The sequence below is a fragment of the Tasmannia lanceolata genome, unplaced genomic scaffold (assembly GCF_043159265.1).
Source record: "Tasmannia lanceolata isolate RefF3 unplaced genomic scaffold, GAP_Taslan_0.1 ptg000012l, whole genome shotgun sequence".
NCBI classification, from domain to species: Eukaryota; Viridiplantae; Streptophyta; class Magnoliopsida; order Canellales; family Winteraceae; genus Tasmannia; species Tasmannia lanceolata.
This window is the reverse complement of record NW_027518689.1, coordinates 39,981,539-40,004,018: the sequence shown is the minus strand read 5'-3', so window position 1 is coordinate 40,004,018 and position 22,480 is coordinate 39,981,539. Positions and strand designations below refer to the sequence as shown.

At 37.6% G+C, this 22,480-nt stretch overlaps 1 protein-coding gene and 1 long non-coding RNA gene across 2 annotated transcripts; both read right to left on the bottom strand.

Moving 5' to 3' along the window:
* Positions 1–232: 232 nt before the first annotated feature.
* LOC143888196 (uncharacterized) lies at positions 233–7,634 on the bottom strand. Its single transcript, XR_013254502.1, has 2 exons — positions 7,512–7,634; positions 233–494 (listed from the first exon to the last, which is right to left on the bottom strand). It is a non-coding gene; the product is annotated as an uncharacterized LOC143888196 (long non-coding RNA).
* Positions 7,635–7,828: 194 nt separating this feature from the next.
* Positions 7,829–8,575, bottom strand: LOC143888797 (uncharacterized). Its single transcript, XM_077393199.1, has one exon. The coding sequence runs from the start codon at positions 8,573–8,575 to the stop codon at positions 7,829–7,831; it is 747 nt and encodes a 248-aa protein (XP_077249314.1).
* Between the last annotated feature and the right edge of the window lie 13,905 nt (positions 8,576–22,480).

Sequence of the window (22,480 nt, the reverse complement as noted above, 5' to 3'; positions counted from 1 at the left end):
CTCCCCCTAGATTTTTTATCCAGGTCAAACTTCCCTTTTTTGACTTTTAACTTGATTAAAAATCAACGTGGTTGATTTTTTCTCTCTCCGCCCTTTATATGTAAAGGGCGGACACCATATAATTTCTCATGATAAGCAATGCATCTTAATTAACATTCATCACCAACAACGTGATTAAAAAATGCAAATAAATAGATGGTCTAACTAAAGAAAGAGAAATACATCATCAATCTAGAAGTCACCAAATCTAATTTTATTATGCTCCACCTTGTAGTGCTCTGCTATGTATTAGGAGAAAAGGGTATTTACTTATTAAGAACATACATATATTATTATATACTCATAAATATAGAAAATAACAAATGGCTACTGAGAACCACCTGGCCATGTTTTGATAATGGGAGTATGGGGCTAACTAACCTAGTATTAAATTGTCGGCGACTATTACAATTCCCAAAAAGTTCAGCAGCCAAGCAGAAAGTGTCAAAACAAACCTGAACGGATATCAATAGCCTAAATCAAACATATATAACTTTGTATATGAGAAGAGCAGTTTCTCGGTATAAACCAAGTGTAATCGAGCACAACTAAATCTCAACACAAGCTTTGAGAAATAAGCACAAGCTCACCCCAAGTAAGTTTAAAGTAAGCCCAAACACCAGCCCAAGTTGCCACTAATTGTGTCATCCACAATCAGGGTGGGCTTATATGGAACCGGCTCGGCTTAGCATCTCTCTTCATAATATATACAGCAGAATGAACATATACATTTAGGCAAGCAATATTGGTGCAAAAAACACCTCTATGACTAATGCTTTTGTCACACCTGATACTCCAATCTCCGCCCAACCTTACGTACTACCCCAACCTTAGGTACTAGTGTACTACCCCAACCTTAGGTAATACGTATCACGTGTCTGCAGTCCCCATGAGCTGATGCACATGGCCTTGGCCCCATGTCAAACATGCCCCAGCATGTAATGCCAATAATTATATAAATCAGTGGCTAATCTTTTCTTGACAGACCCCCCTAAAGACACCTAATTGTTCAAGGGTTAGTTTTGCACATAGCACATGTTGATTCCCTTATATCTATATGAATAACAAATGTTTTGAAATCAGAATTGAAAGTCATGAATATGGAATAGCAATCTTAAAACTAATAAAAGATACAAGGTCAAATCAATTCTCAGTCTCAAATATCAAATTACAAATATCGATTGTAAAGAATTGGTAAGCCATCGATTCGAGCTACTCCCATGCAACAACTAAAGCAAAAAAAAAGTGTTATGTTGGCAGTTAGCATCCTTAGCATGCAATCCGACCTCTTGTTGAGACAACAGAAGCGTTCAAGGAAGTGTCATTAAAAGGGAAACGGTAGGAACAATACGACCCCACCATTTTAATCCTCACACCCTCTTTAGTTTTCCTTTAGCAAAACAACAAACCTCTCCCAAAATTGATAGCAATAAACCATTCCATTTCAGCTTTCCAAAATCTCCCAAATGCGTACAGGTACCCATCCATTTTACACCATCCATTTCCTTTGCCCTTACCATAATCTCAACCCCATATTGCTTATGAAACCCTCATCCATTCTCATTTCTAAATTTTATCTCCTCGCATTTAGCAATCTCTTCTTTTAATCAACCACTCCTCCCTTTTGCCTTAAGCATAAAACTCATTCAACCTATTTATATCACTCCACATATTTATATTACACACCTCATTTGTAAAAGAAATTTGTCGCTGACAATTGTCGTTGTCATCAATCGTTTATTGTCACTTTGTTTTGTACTTTCAATTTAATCTCAATTTATATATATTTATCCAAACCCTAATTTCTTTTCTTTGGTCTATTTCAGTTAAGGTGCCTCAATTGAAGTGTGTGCATGAAATATGAGCTCTTTTTAGTTGAGGTACATCGATTCTCTTAATGTGCGTGTCTAAAATAATTTTCTAACTTTCAAGAGGATCAATAGCGAAAAATGACCCGTGATGACTCACCTATCAAGGTCTACTTTTGTTCATTAAGGCACCGGTCCATAGTAACCCATTTCTATAAAGATCGGTATCCAAAATTGGCCCATGAAAACTCGCCCATCGAGGCTCGAGTCTCACTCAACGTATTGAAGCAAACTTCTATCTGACTAATTAGTTTTTATAAGCCTTCGCTACTCATTTTGCAACGGACACCTTTCTTTGCCAATTGGCATTGGTCACCATCACTCGTTGATACACATCAACATACATCAGTTACCATCATCAGAAGCATTCATTATCAGTGTCGGCAGCGTGTATCAAATTGGCAGATTCTAATTACAGTTCATAATTTGGGACTTTGATCATAAGCCTTCTTCGTTGCTTATCTTGCAACTGACACCTTCTTTAACAATTGGCATCGGTCACCATCACTTGTTGATACATGTCAACATACATCAGTAACCACTAACCATCATTCCATCATCCGAAGCATTCATTATCAGTGTCAACAGCATCTATCAAATTGGCATATTCTAAGTACAGTTCTTAATTTGAGAATTTGATTGTAACCAAATATGTGTCAATTTTCAATCCATCAAACGATCCTAACAGAATGTCTTGTGCATCCCTCCTGTAACAGTTCCAGCTCCCATCGCAACTACATATTATGTTTGGGAGTTTTTATACGGTGGCCGACCGTGTGGAAACAAGGGTGGAGAGAGAGAAAACCCCCCACCCTTGATTTTTGATCCAACAAAAAGTCAAAAAGAGGTGCTTTTGTTGGACCAAAAATCAAGGGTGGGGGGTTTTCTCTCTCCGACCTTGTTTCCACATGGTCGGCCACCATATAACTTCTCTATGTTTGAATCATTTGTTTAGATAATCTCACTAAAGACTTCTAGGTGAATGTTAGAATAGTTCAGATCTCATACAATATGACTGCTCATATGATCTAATCGTTGAATTATTGGGTGATAAATTAGGTAGTCAGAAATTAGATTGGGAATATCTTTTCCCAAGCTCATCTTTATCCACATCACCATGCTCTAGTTAGGTACTGATTGTGGTTGGTTGAAATCATTCAAGATTACATTTATAAATAAATGAGATTTCACTAATCTTGCTTGATTACAGTAACCATAACCTGCACTTCTAGAAAGCAATTAGGAGAGACAAACATGGAATAAGAGAGATAAGATTTAGAGGGATAAAGGTAACTGCTATCCAAATCTAACTACCTAAACTAGCATAGGTAGCCTAATCTAACACCCTAATGATTCATTGGATCTAATATATTCTAACATGCCACCTTAAATGTATGTGGCATACGATTACATTAAAATTCTCTGAAATAAAATTAGAATCCATCAACATACCCTAATGATTCTCTGAGTATTTTATCATCATCAACATACCCTAATGATTCTCTGAGTATGTTATCATCATCAACATACCCTAATGATTCTTGATTGTAGTCTCAAATGAACCCTATCGAAGGCAATGATGAATCCCCACTGATTATGATGACTAATGCATGTTGTCAAATGTTGGTTGTTGATGATGACAACAGATGCCAATGAAGATTGTCAAACGTGAAACTTTTATGACGAGCATCAAAGATGGCTGTCAAAATCCAAAGGATTTTAATAGACCGTTGCTTATATGGGTAGGAGGGAACTCGAGCCTCGATTGGCAAGTCTTCAATAGCCAACTCTGAATATTGATTCTCATACAAATGAGTCACTATGGACAAGTGCCGCAATGGAAGAGTTATCATGGATCAATTTTAACTATCGATCTTCAATAAAGATGGAATACTCTTTCAGGCACGCACCTCAAAACAATTGATGACCTCGACAAAAAAAAATTACTATTTCAGGCACGCACCTCAATCAAGACACCTCAAGGAAAATAGAACAAAGATAAAAAGATGTAAATTGAGAGTAAATCATAAGTAAGAAAGAAAAGGACAACAAATGGCTGATAATGACGACGACAATTACCAGCGACAACATGAACACTTGAGATATTTAGACATTATAAGGAATTTCCTTTTAAAAATGAAATGTACAATAACAATAAGTAGAGTGAGGATTTTGCTTAGGACAAAAGGAAGGAGTGTGTGGATAAAAGGTGTTGTTCCCAATATTGAGAGAGAGAGAGAGATCATTCCAAAGAAACCAAAGCAAAAACTTTTTGCTTTAACGTCTAGTGGCGTGCTTGACTCACCTCACAAAATCCAAGGAAAAAACCACAAAAAAAGTATTTTTTGCTTGGATTTTACTAGCAGGAGACAAGCATGTCACATCACTAGACCAGCCTGAGACAAGCAGGAGACATCCTAAGTAGTCTTCCTACATTTAATCCCTTTTGGCTCTATTTGGAAATCCAACAATGGTGTTTCCTCAGATGGCACCCAAAAACCAAGCAAAACCCCTTCAGGTCCCTGGCTTTTGTCCAACCAAACAGGGCCTTAAAGAATCTTCCTGCTATTGCTGACAATAAAAACAATTTTCTTAGGATTGCAATGAATTTGTAGATGCACTCCGGCAACTTTTTCCCAATAAAAACCTCCAATGTTCTTCCTATGGAGATGTACAAAAGGTTTTGAGCAGGGATAAGCAAAGCAAAAGTCGGTCAAGGCGATGCCAATGAATGGAAGCAAGTTAACGTGGGAACTTGGTGATGGATGTGCTCCCCCTCCCCCCTCCTCTACCTTATTGAAGAAATGCCAAAGGAAAAGAGGAAAAAGAACGGAACAAGATGAGAGTTTTTGTTGGATTGGTTTCTAGCGACGGGGTGGAGGGGGATAAAGTGATTAGGCCTCGGCCACAAGTTTCACAAGTGAGTTAGTGCTATATTGATTAGATTGACAGCTCTTATACCATATAAATAAATGAGATTTCAATAATCTTGCCTGATCACAAAAACCATAACTAGTGATTATATAAAGCACTTAAGAGAGATAAACATTGCGAGTCACATATAAGATTTAGGGAATTGGGGGGGCTAAAGAGAAGAACACAATAAAAGCAAAAAATTCCCCCAAAGGCACTAAAAGGACCACAAACAAATGAATGGTCAAGATCATCAAACAGATACACGATAGCATTATTTCGCATGGGATTCTGATTTGAGCACAAAAGAAATAGGATTTTCAGAAGCGAATACTAAGAATCTCCTAAGGCAGTTACAGACTAAGATTTGAAAATAGAAACACTCAATTGGTACAACTACTCATGAAAAACAATACAGAAAAAAATGAAAGGGTAAGAGATGCTATTAAAAATTATTGAGCAAGTAATTTTGCATAATTTGAAATAAGAAACTAAATCAGATGTGACTAGAATTGCCATGCCTAGGTAAGCATGCACTGGGAACTACAATAAGGCATTTCCTAAACTATGAAAATGTGAACAGTAAACATGTTAAATTCAATGTCTGAAAGATTCTTAAAAGAGAAGGGAGTATGGCCTTTTAGCGAAGCCCTCAGATCTCATAGCTTTTGAAATTCATCGACAGTGAGTAAAATGGTTTTCATTGAGAGCCTTTCCACACATATAGAAGAAGAAGAAGAAGAAGAAGAAGAAGAAGAGAAGAAGATTGTGATGATGATGATGATGATGATGATGATGCTTCAAGGCTCAAAATGAAAAAATCCATTGCACTGCTCCAAACCATAAGTTTTGCATCATTGGGCAATCAAGGCATCAATTGTCAAAAAAGGAATATACACTGCATGTGAGGAAAACCACACTGATTTAGCAGTCCTAACCTTCCAATTAGAGGACTTTTTACCCGTTCAGTGAATTCCTCAACAGACCCTCCGATCAGATGGCTAGAAGCATCTACTCAACGTAATATTCCGGCCACCGCCGATCCAAAATAAGAACCATGGGACGAACGGTTCGGATCGGCCTATGTATGAAATGTCTAAAAAGGGGAAAAGACTGTCAAAGCCCTAAACGCTGTATCTTAAAAGGACACATAAGACATTTTGAAAATATGTAGAGGAACAGTTGTAATGATTAGAAACAGACAAGAACAGGGTTCTGGCCATGGAAAAGTCCTCAGATCTCATAGCTTTTGACATTCATAGACGGTGTCTGCTTTGGTTCTTCTTTCAGAGCCTCTCCACAAAACAAGAAGAAAAAAATGATGATTATGAAGATGATGAGAAGAAAAAGAAGAAGATGGTGATGCTTTGAGGCTCTAAAAGAAGAACCAAGCAACCGCTCCAAACCAAATAAGATTTTCCATCATCGGGCATTCCATGGTTACAGAATATCTGAAGAATCTGCGTGTTAAACAAATGAGATTTCACTAATCTTGCTTGATTACAATAACCATAACTAGTGATTATATGAAGCACTTAAGAGAGATAAACATGGTCTGATAGATATAAGATTTAGGGGGTTAAAAATAAGAACAAACCTAGTCCAACCTAACTAGCTAATCTAGAATAGGTAGCCTAATCTTACACACTAATGATCCAACAATCAGATCTAGTAAGATATGCTGTGATATATTTTACCATTTTAAAAGTCCCGAGCCCATAGCAAATTTACAGTAGCCACTGCATCTAACCCTCCTTTTTAATGAAAAATAAGAAGTGAATATAGAAGCAAAGACCCCTGGATCCATCTTATGACATTACGGGAATCCCCCTCGACCATTATGCTGTCAAAGAGGCTGGGATCAATGATCCGAAGCCCTTGAAGCACTTCTCTAATCTCCATGTCATTTGAATTTGTTGTCCCCAACAAGCCCAAATAGGCCAGAGACCACTTCTCATTGATCCACACAGATCATTTTTTGGACTTAAAGGTGACAGAGATAATAAAATCGAATAAAAGCAGAAGAAAAAAAACCCCATCGCCCATAGGCACTAAAAGGAGCACAAACAAATGAATGGTCTAGATCATCGAGCAAGACAGGACAGCAATTATTTCACATGGGATTTTGATTTGAGCACAAAACAAATGGGATTCTAAGAAGCGAGAATTCTAATAATCTCCTAAGCTAAGATTAGAAAATAGAAACACTCAATTTGTACACAGCTACTCATGAAAGACAATACAGAAGGTAAGAGAGACTATAAAAAAAACTATCAAGCAAGTAATTTTGCTTAATTAGCAATAAGAAACTAAATCAAAAGCATGTAACTGGTAAATAATATAAGACATTTCATAAACTATATAAATGTGAACAGTAAACATATTAAAAATTCAATGTCTCAAAGATTCTTAAAAGAGAAAGGCGTTTGGTCTTTGAGTTAAGCCCTCAGATCTCATAGCTATTGATATTCATCTACAGTGATTACAATGGCTTTCATTGAGAGCCTTTCCACACAGAAGAAGAAGAAGAAGAAAGTAATGATGAAGAAGAAGAAGAAGAAGAAGAAGATGCTTCAAGGCTCAAAATGAAAAATCCATTCCACTGATCCAAACCATAAGTTTTCCATCATTGGGCAATCAAGGCATTAATAATCAAAATAAGAAAAACAGCACCGATCTAGAAACCCTAACCTTCGAATTAGATGGCTTTTTACCCGTTCAATGAATGTGGACCGTTGATCAGGTTTCTTCAAGCATTGCATTAGAATTCCTCAACAGACCCTCCGATAAGATGGCTAGAATATTCAGGACTTGGGCACAGAGGGTTAGGGACTCGGGGCAGCGTCGTCTTATATAATCCTTTTCTGTAAGTTAGACCCTTCTTTTTACAAGAATATCTAAAATACCCCTATTGCTTCTTTGGTGTTTGTTTGAAGAAAAAAGCACTTTTTTTTTCTTTTCGTTTTTGGGCAGGTAAGCCGAGGTTAGGCGGACCCCAACCAGATATATTAATAGAAAATAAGAAGGTTACAATCTTTTTCATAAGTAGTTCCCGACGCATCGGAAACATTTACAACATTTAGAGAAGGGGACCAAAAATTAGAAAGGATTGAAACACCCTTGACATGGTAATCACATTTAGACAAAATGTCAACAGCCATGTTTGACTCCCTCCACACATGCGAAATTTTCCAGGATTCAAATTTCTGTAGGGTGGTTCTGATGGAACAGAGAGTACCAATCTTTCTCCAAGGGCATTTCTGAAAACCCTTGATCACCTGGACCGCATTTGTAGAGTCAGATTCAATCCATAAATGATTTGCGTTCAATTGAACTGCAAGGACGAAACCATGAAGTACAGCTTCCAATTCCAGTTCATGGATAGAAGATGGGATCTCGACAAGAGAGTAACAGCCGAGGGATTCTCCAAACTGATTTCGAATAATTCCTCCCATGGAGGCTTCTCCAACAGAGAGCGAAGCATCAAAATTAAGCTTGAGGAAAGAAGGGTCAAGAGGGATCCATCGGCAAAATTTGGGAACTCTTTCGATGTTGAAAACTGGGAGGTTGAAGTTTTTAGCTATTTTAGCACAAGAAGAGGAGGAATTATTTAGCAGGTTGAGATGCAGGACACGGCTTCGAATGGTATGAAGGATGATGCGGAGGGTATCTTGCTTATGCGAATTCTTCCCTTCAAAAAGCATTTGATTTCTTTCCAGCCATATATTGTAAATGGACACTTTCTTTCCAGCCATATAAGAAAACAACACTTGCTACCGAATATGGCGTCTTTGGATATTTTGCTTACTACAGGAAAGTGATCTTATTAGTAGACACTTATTTGTGGGCTCATTTCAGTCTCATTTACGTGATCAGGTCCATTGATCCAAAAGGCAACCATAAGGTAAGCTAAATTCCATTGATTACAGTATGATCGGATGATCTGAGGCTCTGAGCTCATGTTCAGTTGATACCAGATCATGCCCCGTTTAGACTATAGAGTTCCAAAAAAGCTAAACCCTTTTTTTTTTTTTTTGACCTTTAACTTGCGCATGGGAAGTGAGATCCGAACGAGACCAAGATACGAGAGGGCTTTGCTTCATGTTCTAAGGGATCAATGGTCTTAGTCTTGTATACATGAGTACTTATACCTCTGATAGGACCCAGAAATAACTTTCTACCGTTAAGTTTCTACTTATGTCTCTTATAAGACCCCGAAACCATATAAGTTTCTACGTTCTCATTGTCTGGCCTTTATGTAAGATGCTTCACAGTGAAGCAAAAAAGAAGTGGTTGGCCGGGAATTAGTTGGACGTTTAACGATCCGGTTGGAAAATAATGTGGGTCATGAAAATGTGGGACCCACTTATGTATTGTGTGGGGTCAAAACAACAAAACTAGGGCTCTTGTTTTATCACATTATAATTTGGGGCACCACCTAAAGCTAGCTTGGTATTTTAGTGCATTTACCAAAATTGGACGCCCAAGTACTTTGCATTAAATACCCGAATTTACCCTTTCCTTTAAAATTCGTCCCTCTTTTTTTAATCAAGGGTATTTCGGTCATTAAGAATTTAATTAGAATTAGGGCTTCTTTAGAAAGCCTATAAATAACCTCTTAAGGAGAATTTCCAACCATTAAGAAACCCTAAACCGTTTGCTCCAGCCGTAAGAGGAGATTTGCGTGGAGAAGAAGAAGAAGAGTGCGATTTGGAAAGAGAGATCTCAGATCGAGGTAAGACTTATGATCTTTATTGATTAGATGAATAAAAAGAACCCTAAAACGAGGATCTAATTAGACCTGTTATGATAATTTAGATTGTAAGGTTTGATGTAAAGAATCATATAAGAATTTATATATATATATATTTATGGATCCCTATGAAACTAAGAATTTAGTTTTGAAACTCTAAGAATCTAGGTTTGGGTCATGCCCTAAAACCTTAGATTAAATATGGTAATTAGATTTGAGGATTTTAGAGCTTGAAATTAGGTTCTATGGATTCCTCTCGTCGATACGAATCCAACAGATGCAACCTCGCACGAATCGGATGTCAAACGAAGGAGTTATGGCCGTTTTAGTGCAAAAACGGTGAAAAATCGCGTTTTGGAGAAATTTGGGTTCGCGGGTGGGGCGGACGTCTGGAAAATGGCGGACGTCCATGATTACCAGGTTTGGTGGCAGTAGATCCTCGGACGTCTGCAATTCTCGGACGTCCGTAATACCGGACGGCCGGCGCGATAATTTTTCCAAAACTTCGGAAATTCATAATTTATTCGTTTCTTGTCCATTTTCGACGTTCTTGTACTCTATGGGTATGCCGAAAACGTCATCTTTCTCTTAAAAATGGTTCCAAGAGGTTTTGGAAATTTTATAATGATGATAATCCTAAAATGCTAAGAAGAACCTTATGACGGTTTACCGATTTTTTCCCGAAGAGGCACCAAAGGGTGTCTCGTGTTGGTAGGAATATGCATGTGTTTAATGAGAGTGAAATTAGCGATAAGACTCATGAAAATATTCGTACTTTTGATTGTAGGTGATTATAAAAAGGGAAGTAGTTCGATTTCAAGGTACGTAATTTCGTACTACTTTAGTGCTGCGATTTACCTTTCGAACACTATGCCATTGTTGATTGTGAATCCCAAACTCTCTGAATCTTTGGAGCCATTGATAAGCTTTAAACTTAACTTGGGTCTTGCATGCTAATTCCGTTATTTTCTGAAATCTATTGAATCTTAAGACAAAGAGACTTACATTGAATGCTTTTCCCAATATATGAAACTTTTATGAAAACCCATTTGTGATTCCTTCACAATTATGAACTTTGACCACTGTGTGACCATCCACATTGACAACCTTATGAAAAATCAATGTGAATTACTATCTTTGAATGTCATATGAACTCTATTGAACCCTGTTATCTAGTACATATTTCAGATGGAATAATTTGGATTTGTGAAACCCCTTCAGTTTTTCTAACTATATGAATCTTTGAGCTATCAGACATTCTTTATATATGAATCCACTTTGGAACTTATGTGAAACACTCACTTTGAACTGTGAACACTTCCTTTTGGATTATGTGAACTTTGAACACCTTCTTTCGAACTGTGTGAACTTTGAACACCTATTGAGAGGCTTAGATTATATGAACTCAGAAAAAGGCCCCGTCGGAGGGGCACAGGCTTTGGCCTATATATGAACATAAGAACTATGATCCCGCCAATGGGGGATAAACGTTGGCCCTGTTGACAGGTATATGAACCTAGGAACTAGTTCCGACACCGTGGGCGCTCAATTTACAAAGTTGCAACAAAGTTCGAGAAGGCCAATTATTATATCTCTTGAAGCCATATAATATTTGCAGTGGAAATGCTTTTTTGGGCACAACCTAAAGGATTCATTTAGCCGACCCCAACTAGTTTGGGACAAAGGCTTGTTGAGTTGAGTTGAGAACCTATTTACGTTATGGCCCATCATATGGATGATTTGGATCATCCTATAGTGTGGTCCGTACAGTACTTTTTGAAAAATAAGGGACTGGCTTACACCGTATAAAATCACTTCAAAAGAGAAACCACAATATTTGCAAAATTAGAGGAAATGGTTTGTGTGCAGCTCCACAGAATAGCTATATGTGCATGGCTGCACAAACCATTGAGAGGGGGGGGGGGCATTTTTTGGGGATCCAAAGCATTCATCTGGAAGGCCCTTCCACGGATAGGGTGTGTACCAAAAATCAGACTTCTAGGATCATCCTAACTTTGCCATTTGTGGAGAGGAAAAATGGGCAGAATAGTGTCTGTCCATTTTCCCCTCCAACTTTGATTAGGTTAGGATGATCCTATAGGGCTGATTTTTGGTACACACCCTATCCATGAAAAGGCCTTCCAAATGAATGCTTTGGATCCCCCAAGAAATGTGGCCCCCACTATGATTTGTGCAGCCATGCACAGATAAAAACCATTTCCTCTTGCAAAATAGATAAATGTTGAAACTATATTCACACAGACAATATAGGAGAGGTCTCAGCATCTTTATATAGGCTAAGGTCTCGTTTTGATTGTCGGAATCAGGAATCAGGAATATATCATGATCGGATTCATATTCAGATCCTCCCTTAAACGGGATGAGAACATAAAATTTTCATTTCAACTGGGGAAGATGAGATTAAAAAATGAAAAAAAAATCTCATAAGAAATGTTTTGCCCTTAATACGTGGTTAAGCAAAATGGGAGGGGTAAGTTTGCTAATGAAAATTACCACTTTCTAGTAGCCCGAGCAGGGGGTGGAAGCCAAGGAAAGCGCCAAGGGGAAGGTCATCAAGACAAAGGTTTCAGGGGGTGTTGCACCTTATTTAATCACTTTTTTATTTATTTTAGGAAAATCTTATTTTGATAATGACACTCCTCTACTCATTTACACTTTCCTCTGGACTGCTACAATTCTTGAGTGCCGTAATTAATGCAAGGGAGTGCAAATATCATTTCCCTGTTGAGAGTCTCACGTTAGCTTTCATAAACTTAAAACGTTAGAATGTTGACACCAACCTCCAACATACTCTAGTGGTTTGAGGGGATAACGACCTCTCACCAAGAGGTGTAGGGTTCAAGATTGGTTGAGAGATGATGAGAGGTATTCTAAAATACCTCAACTTTTTGTCATTTATTACATGAAAGCCACTAAGGGTAATGATGGTTTGAGGGGATTACGATCTCCCACTAAGAGGTGTAGGGTTCAAGATTGGTAGAGAGAAGGTTGAGAAATTATGAAGAGGTATTCTAAAATACCTCTGCTTTTTGTCATTTATTACATGAAAGCCACTAAGGGTAATGGCCACCATGAGAATGCCATTAACGGTCTCTAACACATGTGCGCCATGCCCTGGTGTTATTCATCTGAAAATACAATGTTTCCATTTGTAATTTTTCTTGGGCGATATTTTTCCGCACCCTTGTAGGATAAATCGCACCCTGTTGATGTGATTTGACGTCAAAAAAGCGCAGACAAACATAAGATGGATGAAGGCAGACAAAAACCCTTCATGTCATATTACCGCAAGAGCCTAGACCCTTCTTTGTTTTTCTATGGCACTCACTTAAATAAGAACCAAACAACTTCAAGAAATAAGAAACATAGCAGTAAGAGAAGAGGCACGTATTACATAGAAGGTCACACAAAAGCAATATAATAGTTGGAATTAAATTAATCCAAGAACAATATAAAAAAAATCATTGACTGTCATAAAATAGAACTCTGTTTTGAAAAACTGGAGCTAAAATCTGTCAGTTCTTAGCCACATAAGAATGTAAGTCTAAAATGAAAAACTCGGAGAGAAAGCTCTATCCCATAGAATGTAAACCTATAATGGAATCCGGCAAAGCATACGGCAAGCTGCTTGTAGAAAGAACTCACGCTAAGAAGTTCACATCCAGATCCTTCAATCAATGCTTATTGCCAAGAGCTTCATAAAACATAATCCTAATGCAGTGATTGGACAAATAAAACCCAAAACTGAAACATTACAAAATTACATATACACTAAGAAAGCATCAAAATTATGCAGATACTTCTATCCATCTCTATAGAAACATTGTGTTTTAAAAGAAGATGAGCTGCTTCACAATTTAAAAGAATGGGAGGGAAAATCTCTCTATATAACACTTTAGATTGTTCCCCAATGCCCCAATTTGAATCCAAGAATTGTGTAAAAATAAAAATCAGAACCGATATTCAGCAATGAATTTAAAAAGGAAAACAGACCATCGATCCAGACTAATTAAAGATTGCTCGAATTCTGCCCCGATCAACTCAAGGCAGAGTCATGGGATATAAAAGAAACATAATTTGGATTTTTATAGTACAATAACTTTAAAAAACTTAAGTTAAAACAAAATGAAATGGATTTCCATGTATAAGAGTGATGGTCAAGATGCTGAACTAATATGCTACAACACGTCTAGACAATGTTGATTTAAAAACATAAGATGGATGAAGGCACACAAAAACGCTTCATGTCATATTACCGCAAGAGCCTAGACCCTTCTTTGTTTTTCTATGGCACTCACTTAAATAAGAACCAAACAACTTCAAGAAATAAGAAACATAGCAGTAAGAGAAGAGGCAAGTATTACATAGAAGGTCACACAAAAGCAATATAATAGTTGGAATTAAATTAATCCATGAACAATATAAAAAAAATCATTGACTGTCATAAAATAGAACTTTGTTTTGAAAAACTGGAGCTAAAATCTGTCAGTTCTTAGCCACATAAGAATGTAAGCCTAAAATGAAAAACTCGGAGAGAAAGCTCTATCCCATAGAATGTAAACCTATAATGGAATCCGGCAAAGCATATGGCAAGCTGCCTGTAGAAAGAACTCACGCTAAGAAGTTCACATCCAGATCCTTCAATCAATGCTTATTGCCGTCTTTACTACAAATACTGATAATTCTGGGTGAAGTGAAGCTTGAAATATAGCGCAGCTTGAAATATAGTGGGGATAAACACATCCGGAAACAGGGCGAGAGATTGCATAGGCAGATCAAGAACTATTATGAAGAAATCAATATAGAGATTAGCTGCAATGATAGAAACAATTTTGTTGACCCATTCACCTCTCCCATCTCACCAGCTAATAAAGAATTATCGAGCATTGCTGCTGCATGTGGCGAGCAAGCTCAACCTACTAATTCTACCTACTGATTCTGTTGCCTCAATCAGTGACAAAAAGCATCAGCTAGCCACATTGGTAACCTGCATAACCAAAAAAACAAAACAAAAAATATTAAAATTCCAAACTCCATTGCAATGGAGCAACACTCTATCATTAGACTTTGTGGTTTGTGAATCTCATACCTCTCAGAGTAATAAATTTGCCAATGCGTAGGCACATAGCAAGTAAGGTAGAATAAGCGAGCAATTGAATCAATGTCTATGAATATACTATAGCATTTATGTAAAAGAGCCTCTCTAACCATTTTAAACCACCTCCATATCCATAACAGAGAGGGCGATGTCTATTCAAGAAACAGAAGTTTTATGAAACATGCTAGAGTTGATGAATTTAGAACATAAATTCCTGCAGCATGTGAAGATAGAAGAGGATCTCTTGTATAAGATTAGATGAATTTTTTCATACATTCTGAATCTGGAAAACACTTCAAATTATAAAGCAGCTAAGCTCACAAAGACAATTCGAACTAAAGAGGGTATTCATCACTTTGAAATTCCAATCAAACAAAGATGAAGTAGCATCCACGGTGATCCGTCATATCTAAAACATATACTATATTGGAAACACATGTCTAGAGAAGATCATGTTCAATGAAGATCCTTGGCATTACCTGCAGATTGAGAAAAGGATTATCAAATTAAATAGACAGCAAGAACAACATTAACAATCAGCATTCAAAAAAAAAACAAAAAAACAGAGAATAACATTAACAAACATGGAAGTTGAAAATTTTGGGAGAATATAGAAGTCCAAACTTGGACTTCATGTAATTAAAACAGGGATGTTTTCATGGTTTTCATCGATTCAATTCATCAACAGTAAAAACAAATGCAAGACAATAGGAAAGATGCTCTTAACAATGCCATTGATTATATCCCCTAGACATAGTACAGAAACTTATATTGTTTCCCGTTTAAAAAAACTCCAGGTTGAACCTAGTTACATGATCAAGAAATAACAAAGATCCCCATTAATGTTCTCCATGTTCTAATGCAGGAAGAAAGGGTTAAAAAGGGAAATCACATAATGTGGTAGTTGAAATTGTAGGAGGCATAGACATCCATTGTACCTTCAACAGAAAAGAAAATCCCACATTTATATAGTTTAATTGGAAGAAATCTCATGGAAATATTTCAAACATGGCAAGATTTGAGTACTCATCTGGTCTCTTTGCTTGAATCACCTTTTGGTGGGTTGGTTGAATGAGAGAGGGGTTTGAGATAGAGAGATGCATAAGGGCGTGGGCTTAGGGCAGGTTCGATAGAGAGAGAAATTAGTTCTGAAATCGAAGGTAAGAAAATTGGATAGCTACGTGTAAACAAGAGTGAATTTAGGAGAAAAATAAATTACGAAATGCCCGCTTTTCCTTGTTTTAAAACCATAGTAGAGAGGCTAAGGTCATTAGAAACCTTATAAATATGAATTGTTAAAGCGCTAAACGGTAAAAGTACATGAGAGAGAACGAAGGAGAGCCAAAAAAATCTCTGTTTTTTCTCTCGCTATATTGCTCGAGCTAGAGTCGATCGCCCTTTGCTAGAGATATTTGACGATTTACCTCCTTGATTTTGATTATTTTTTTCTGCATTCGTCTTCTAGCTGTTATTTTTGCTCCTGCGACCTCCTTTGTATTAACTCCTATCTTTCACTCTAAAAAAATTCCGTCCGTTCAAAATAAATAAATCTGTATTTATATATAATTATATATAACTAGAAATACCATATTGTAAATAAAATAAGGGAAATGTTATTAGCACTCCGGTATTTGGATGATGGCACTCCTCACTTTATTAAAAAGTACGGTATGGCCCGCACCAAAGGATGATCCAAACTGTCCATTAGATGGCCATAGCCAAAATAGGTTGTGCCCCAAAATCATTTCCATAGGTTGATCCTAACCCTCTAATCTATAGAGAGACTGAATATTATAGGGTTGATCCTAACACTCTATAGATAGAAACCCCGGTTTGCCTCCGAGGGTGGGAATGTCCCTCGGGGAAGATCTCGGAAACCCTGGTGTAGTTATCTCGTGGTTCTCACGTCCACGTTGCCGTAGCGTGGAGGGGCGAGATGGTCCACGTTACTTCCACGTGGAGGAGGAAATTGTTGGGGTTCCACGCAAAAGCAATAGTCCCACATCAGACATGTGAAATGGATGTGGATGGGTTATAAGGGAATGGGCACCCTCCCTCTAACGGATAGCTTTTAGGGGTGAGTTCTACCCGGTTATATTCCCAACAAAAATGTTTTAACTTTTAAATGAATGGGGGTATTTATTTATTGAAAATAAGAGACAGGTACTTGAATTTCACTCATGAGAATTTTCCTTTTTATTTGAATTCTGGCTATTCCCAATGTTAGCGTAGATAGACTGGCTATTCCCTCCAACTGAGCACCTCTAAATGTAGAGATGCTTCTTACCTACCAAGCCATGGGACATGGCATGGCCTGAAATTCCATGCTCTAAACACAGTCATTTAATCTTTTTGTGACCACCCATCTTCCATTGGCAAATGGAAGGTAAACCAACTAATCCCTTTCATATCTGTTTTGCATAGTCATCATGTCTTAGCTTATGGAAGTTTGAGCTTGGTTGAGGCAGCTTTAGAGAGGGCTTAATATTTGTTTTAAATGTCATATGGTTTGAAAGTTTTACTCTTTAACAGTGTTGTGCACTGTTTTGTGTAGCTAAGTTTTTTGATTGGGATTTTTGCTGATTAGTCCCTACATGGCAAAATAATTGCTTATTAGTCCCTAAGAAAAGCATATTAGCTGAACAGTCCTACTTTTAGAAAATATTTGCTAAAAGGTCCCTAACACTCAAGAACTTCAATTTTCTCCGTTAAAAGTTTTAAAATGGCAAATTTACCCCCCCCCCAAAAAAAAACTCATTTAATCAGTTTTAACATTTTTTTATTTCCCTTCCAATATTTTTTGAAAAAAAACTGGGAAATAAGCAACAATATTATCTCTTCCATATCTTTTGATTAGAGATGTTATTATATTCTTCCTCAAATAAAACCTAAGGAGATCACCATATCTTTTGCCTACTAAATAACTGCAAGGGGCCAAAATTCTTTCTATAGTAATCAGTGCATAAATTAACATTTTTCACATTAGCTAACCTGGCAAATCATTTTAAACCATTTGGGCATTGTAGGAGCCCAAATTTTTTGTTTTGGGTTTTTGATTTGCAGCACCACAATCGGCCACTCCCCTCCGTGGATCGACTTTTTCTGCAAATCGTCATTCATACACCTCCGGCTCTGGAGAAGCCACCGTTTTATCAATTGCAAAAGGTGAGTTCATATCTGCATTTTTGTATTTGATATTATCACTCTTTTCTGGATTGTGCATACTTTCTTCTCCACGATCATTGTGTGTGAGCTCTGCTTCCTACATCTAAGACAAATCTACTTTCTAAACGCCGCATGGTTCTTGATTTGTTTCTTCCTAATTTTCCTTAATCTTATTTGTTGATTCAATAGCGAGGTTTTGGTAGTAGTCTTTATCTAAGAAGTTGATTTCTAATTTTGAAATCACTAAATAAGAATATTATCTTAAATTTTTTTCGTCTGCAAAAGAAAGTTGTTCATAGATACTTCAAAAAAAAAAAATGTCCATAGATGTTACAATTTTAAGGAAAATTTCTTCAATTATCTTTTATCAAATTTTTCTTTGTTTTGCGTTCTGTGCAACGCACGGGTCTGCAACTAGTTCAGAAGAGAAATCACAATATTTGCAAAATAGATAAATGTTGAAGCTATGTTCACAAAGACAATATAGGAGGTCTTAGCATCTTTGGATAGGCTAAGGTTTCGTTTTGATTGTGGGAATCAGGAATCAGAATTATGTAATGATTCTATTCGGGATGAGAAAAAAAGTGTAATAAATTTTTCATTCCAACTGGGGTAAGATGAGATAAAAAAAGTAAAAAAAATTAATTTTTTTTCATATGAAATGTTTTGCCCTTAATACATGGCTAAGCAAAATGGGAGGAGGTAAGTTTGCTAATGAAAATTAAGACTTTCTAGTAGTCCGAGCAGGGGGTGGAAGGGAAGGAAAGAGGCAAGGGGAATAAGGTGATCAAGCCAAATGTTTCAGGGGGGTTGCACCTTATTTAATCACTTTTTGTAGGAAAATCTTATTTTGATAAGGACACTCCTCTATTGTTTCCACTTTCCTCTGGACTGCTACAATTCTTGAGTGCCGTAGTTAATGCAAGGGAGTGCAAGTATCATTTTCCTATTTCGAGTCTCGCATTTTGTTGGTTTTATAAACTTAAATTGGTGAAATGTTGACACCAATCTCCAACATACTCTAGTGGTTTGATTGAGGTCAGGATTTCCCACCAAGAGGTGTAGGGTTCAAGATCGGTAGAGAGAGGGGAAGAGAGAGAGAGAAGAAAAGAGGTATTCTAAAATACCTCGACTTTTTGTAGCTTATTACATGAACGCCACCAAGGGTAATGGCCATCATGATATTGCCATTAACGGTCTCTAATATTGCTCATGTTCACAAGAAAATCTCTCTCTATTAAACCCTAGGATATTCTAAAATACCTCGACTTTTTGTAGTTTATTACATGAACGCCACCAAGGGTAATGGCCATCATGATAAATTGATAATGCCATTAGCGGTCTCTAATATTGCTCATGTTCACAAGAAAATCTCTCTCTATTAAACCCTAGGATATTATTTAAAATCTTCTATCTCTCTCTCTAGCTCATCAGCTTTTAAAAATCTTTTAAATGCATGAAACCAAACTGAAATTTGAATTTTCGGTTCGGTTCGGCCAATTTCGCCACCCCTTACTCATAATCATTGGAAATCGGGGGCATCGGTTCGGTTTGAAATTTGAATCGGTTCGAAACCGAATTTTCAGTTTGGTTTCGGTTGGATTGCCACTAGGGCTGCAACTCGAGCTGGGTTTTACCCGACCCGCATCGACCCGACCCGAAAATAGCCTGGGTTGGGTTCAGGTTTCATGGGTTTCGGGTCGAGCCGGGTTGAGCATTCAATAGCCCGCATGAATCTCGGGTCGAGCTGAGTTTGAAGGGGCCCGACCCGACCTGACCCGAGTTACGAGAGGGTTTTGCTTGTGCATGGGAAGTGAGATCCGAATGAGACCAAGATACGAGAGGGTTTTGCTTCATGTTCTAAAGGATCAATGGTCTTAGTCTTGTATACATGAGTACTTATACCTCTGATAGGACCCAGAAATAACTTTCTACCGTTAAGTTTCTACTTATTCCTCTTATAAGACCCAGAAACCATATAAGTTTCTACGTTCTCATTATCTGGCCTTTATGTAAGATGCTTCACAGTGAAGCAAAAAAGAAGTGGTTGGCTGGGAATTAGTTGGACGTTTGACGATCCGGTTGGAAAATAAAAATGTGGGTCATGAAAATGTGGGACCCACTTATGTATTGTGTGGGGTCAAAACAACAAAGCTAGGGCTCTTGTTTTATCACATTATAATTTGGGGCACCACCTAAAGCTAACTTGGTATTTTAGTGCATTTACCAAAATTGGACGCCCAAGTAGTTTGCATTAAATACCTGAATTTACCCTTTCCTTTAAAATTCGTCCCCCTTTTTTAATCAAGGGTATTTCGGTCATTAAGAATTTAATTAGAATTAGGGCTTCTTTAGAAAGCCTATAAATAACCTCTTAAGGAGAATTTCCAACCATTAAGAAATCCTAAACCGTTTGCTCCAGCCGTAAGAGGAGATTTGCGTGGAGAAGAAGAAGAAGAATGCTATTTGGAAAGAGAGATCTCAGATCGAGGTAAGACTTATGATCTTTATTGATTAGATGAATAAAAAGAACCCTAAAATGAGGATCTAATTAGACTTGTTATGATAATTTAGATTGTTAGGTTTGATGTAAAGAATCATATAAGAATTTATGTATAGATTTATGGATCCCTATGAAACTAAGAATTTAGTTTTGAAACTCTAAGAATCTAGGCTTGGGTTATGCCCTAAAAGCTTAGATTAAATATGATAATTAGATTTGAGGATTTTAGAGCTTGAAATTAGGTTCTATGGATTCCTCTCGTCAATACGAATTCAACAGATCCAACCTCGCGCGAATTGGAATTCAAACGAAGGAGTTATGGTCGTTTTAGTACAAAAAGGTCAAAAATCGTGTTTTGGAGAAATCTGGGTTCGCGGGTGGGGCGGACGTCCATGATTACCACGTTTGGCGACAGTAGATCCTCGGACGTCCGCAATTATCGGACGGCCGACGCGACAATTTTTCCAAAACTTCAGAAATTCATAATTTATTCGTTTCTTGTCTGTTTTCGACGTTCTTGTACTCTACGGGTATGCCGAAAACGTCATCTTTCTGTTAAAAATGGTTCCAAGAGGTTTTGAAAAATAAGGGACTGGCTTACACCGTATAAAATCACTTCAAAAGAGAAACCACAATATTTGCAAAATTAGAGGAATGGTTTGTGTACAGCTCCACAGATAAGCTATATGTGCATGGCTGCACAAACCATTGGGGGGGGGGAGGCATTTTTTGGGGATCCAAAGCATTCATTTGGAAGGCCCTTCCACGGATAGGGTGTGTACCAAAAATCAGCCTTTTAAGATCATCCTAACCCTGCCATTTGTGGAGGGGAAAAATGGGCAGAACAGTGTCTGTCCATTTTCCCCTCCAACTTTGATTAGGTTAGGATGATCCTATATGGCTGATTTTTGGTACACACCCTTCCAAATGAATGCTTTGGATCCCCCAAAAAATGGGGCCCCTACTATGGTTTGTGCAGCCATGCACAGATAAGCTATATGTGCAGATGCACACAAACCATTTTCTCTTGCAAAATAGATAAATGTTGAAACTATGTTCACACAGACAATATAGGAGAGGTCCCAGCATCTTTATATAGGCTAAGGTTTCGTTTTGATTGTCGGAATCAGGAATCAGAATTATATCATGATCCGATTCATATTCAGATCCTCCTTTAAACGGGGATGAGAACATAAATTTTTCATTCCAACTGGGGAAGATGAGATTAAAAAATGAAAAATAAATCTCATAAGAAATGTTTTGCCCTTAATAAGTGGTTAAGCAAAATGGGAGGGGTAAGTTTGCAAATGAAAATTACCACTTTCTAGTAGTCCGAGCATGGGGTGGAAGCCAAGGAAAGCGCCAAGGGGAAGGTCATCAAGACAAAGGTTTCAGGGGGTGTTGCACCTTATTTAATCACTTTTGTTTTTTAGGAAAATCTTATTTTGATAATGACACTCCTCTACTTATTTACACTTTCCTCTGGACTGCTACAATTCTTGAGTGCCGTAATTAATGCAAGGGAGTGCAAATATCATTTCCCTGTTCAGAGTCTCACGTTGTTTAGCTTTCATAAACTTACAATGGTAGAATGTTGACACCAACTTCCAACATACTCTAGTGGTTTGAGGGGATAACGACCTCTCACCAAGAGGTGTAGGGTTCAAGATTGGTAGAGAGAAAGGGTGAGAGATGATGAAGAGGTATTCTAAAATACCTCAACTTTTTGTCATTTATTACATGAAAGCCACTAAGGGTAATGATGGTTTGAGGGGGTCACGATCTCCCACTAAATAGGTTGTGCCCCAAAATCATTTCCATTAGATGGCCATAGCCTAAATAGGTTGTGCCCCAAAATCATTTCCATAGGTTGATCCTAACCCTCTAATCTATAGAGAGACTGAATATTATAGGGTTGATCCTAACACTCTATAGATCGAAACCCCGGTTTGCCTCCGAGGGTGGGAATGTCCCTCGGGGAAGATCTCGGAAACCCTGGTGTAGTTATCTCGTGGTTCCCACGTACACGTTGCCGTAGCGTGGAGGGGCGAGATGGTCCACGTTGCTTCCACGTGGAGGAGGAAATTGTTGGGGTTCCACGCAAAAGCAATAGTCCCACA

Excerpts from the sequence above, each read along its gene's own strand:
- LOC143888797 (XM_077393199.1), bottom strand. The coding sequence starts at position 8,575 with ATGGCTGGAAAGAAAGTGTCCATTTACAATATATGGCTGGAAAGAAAT.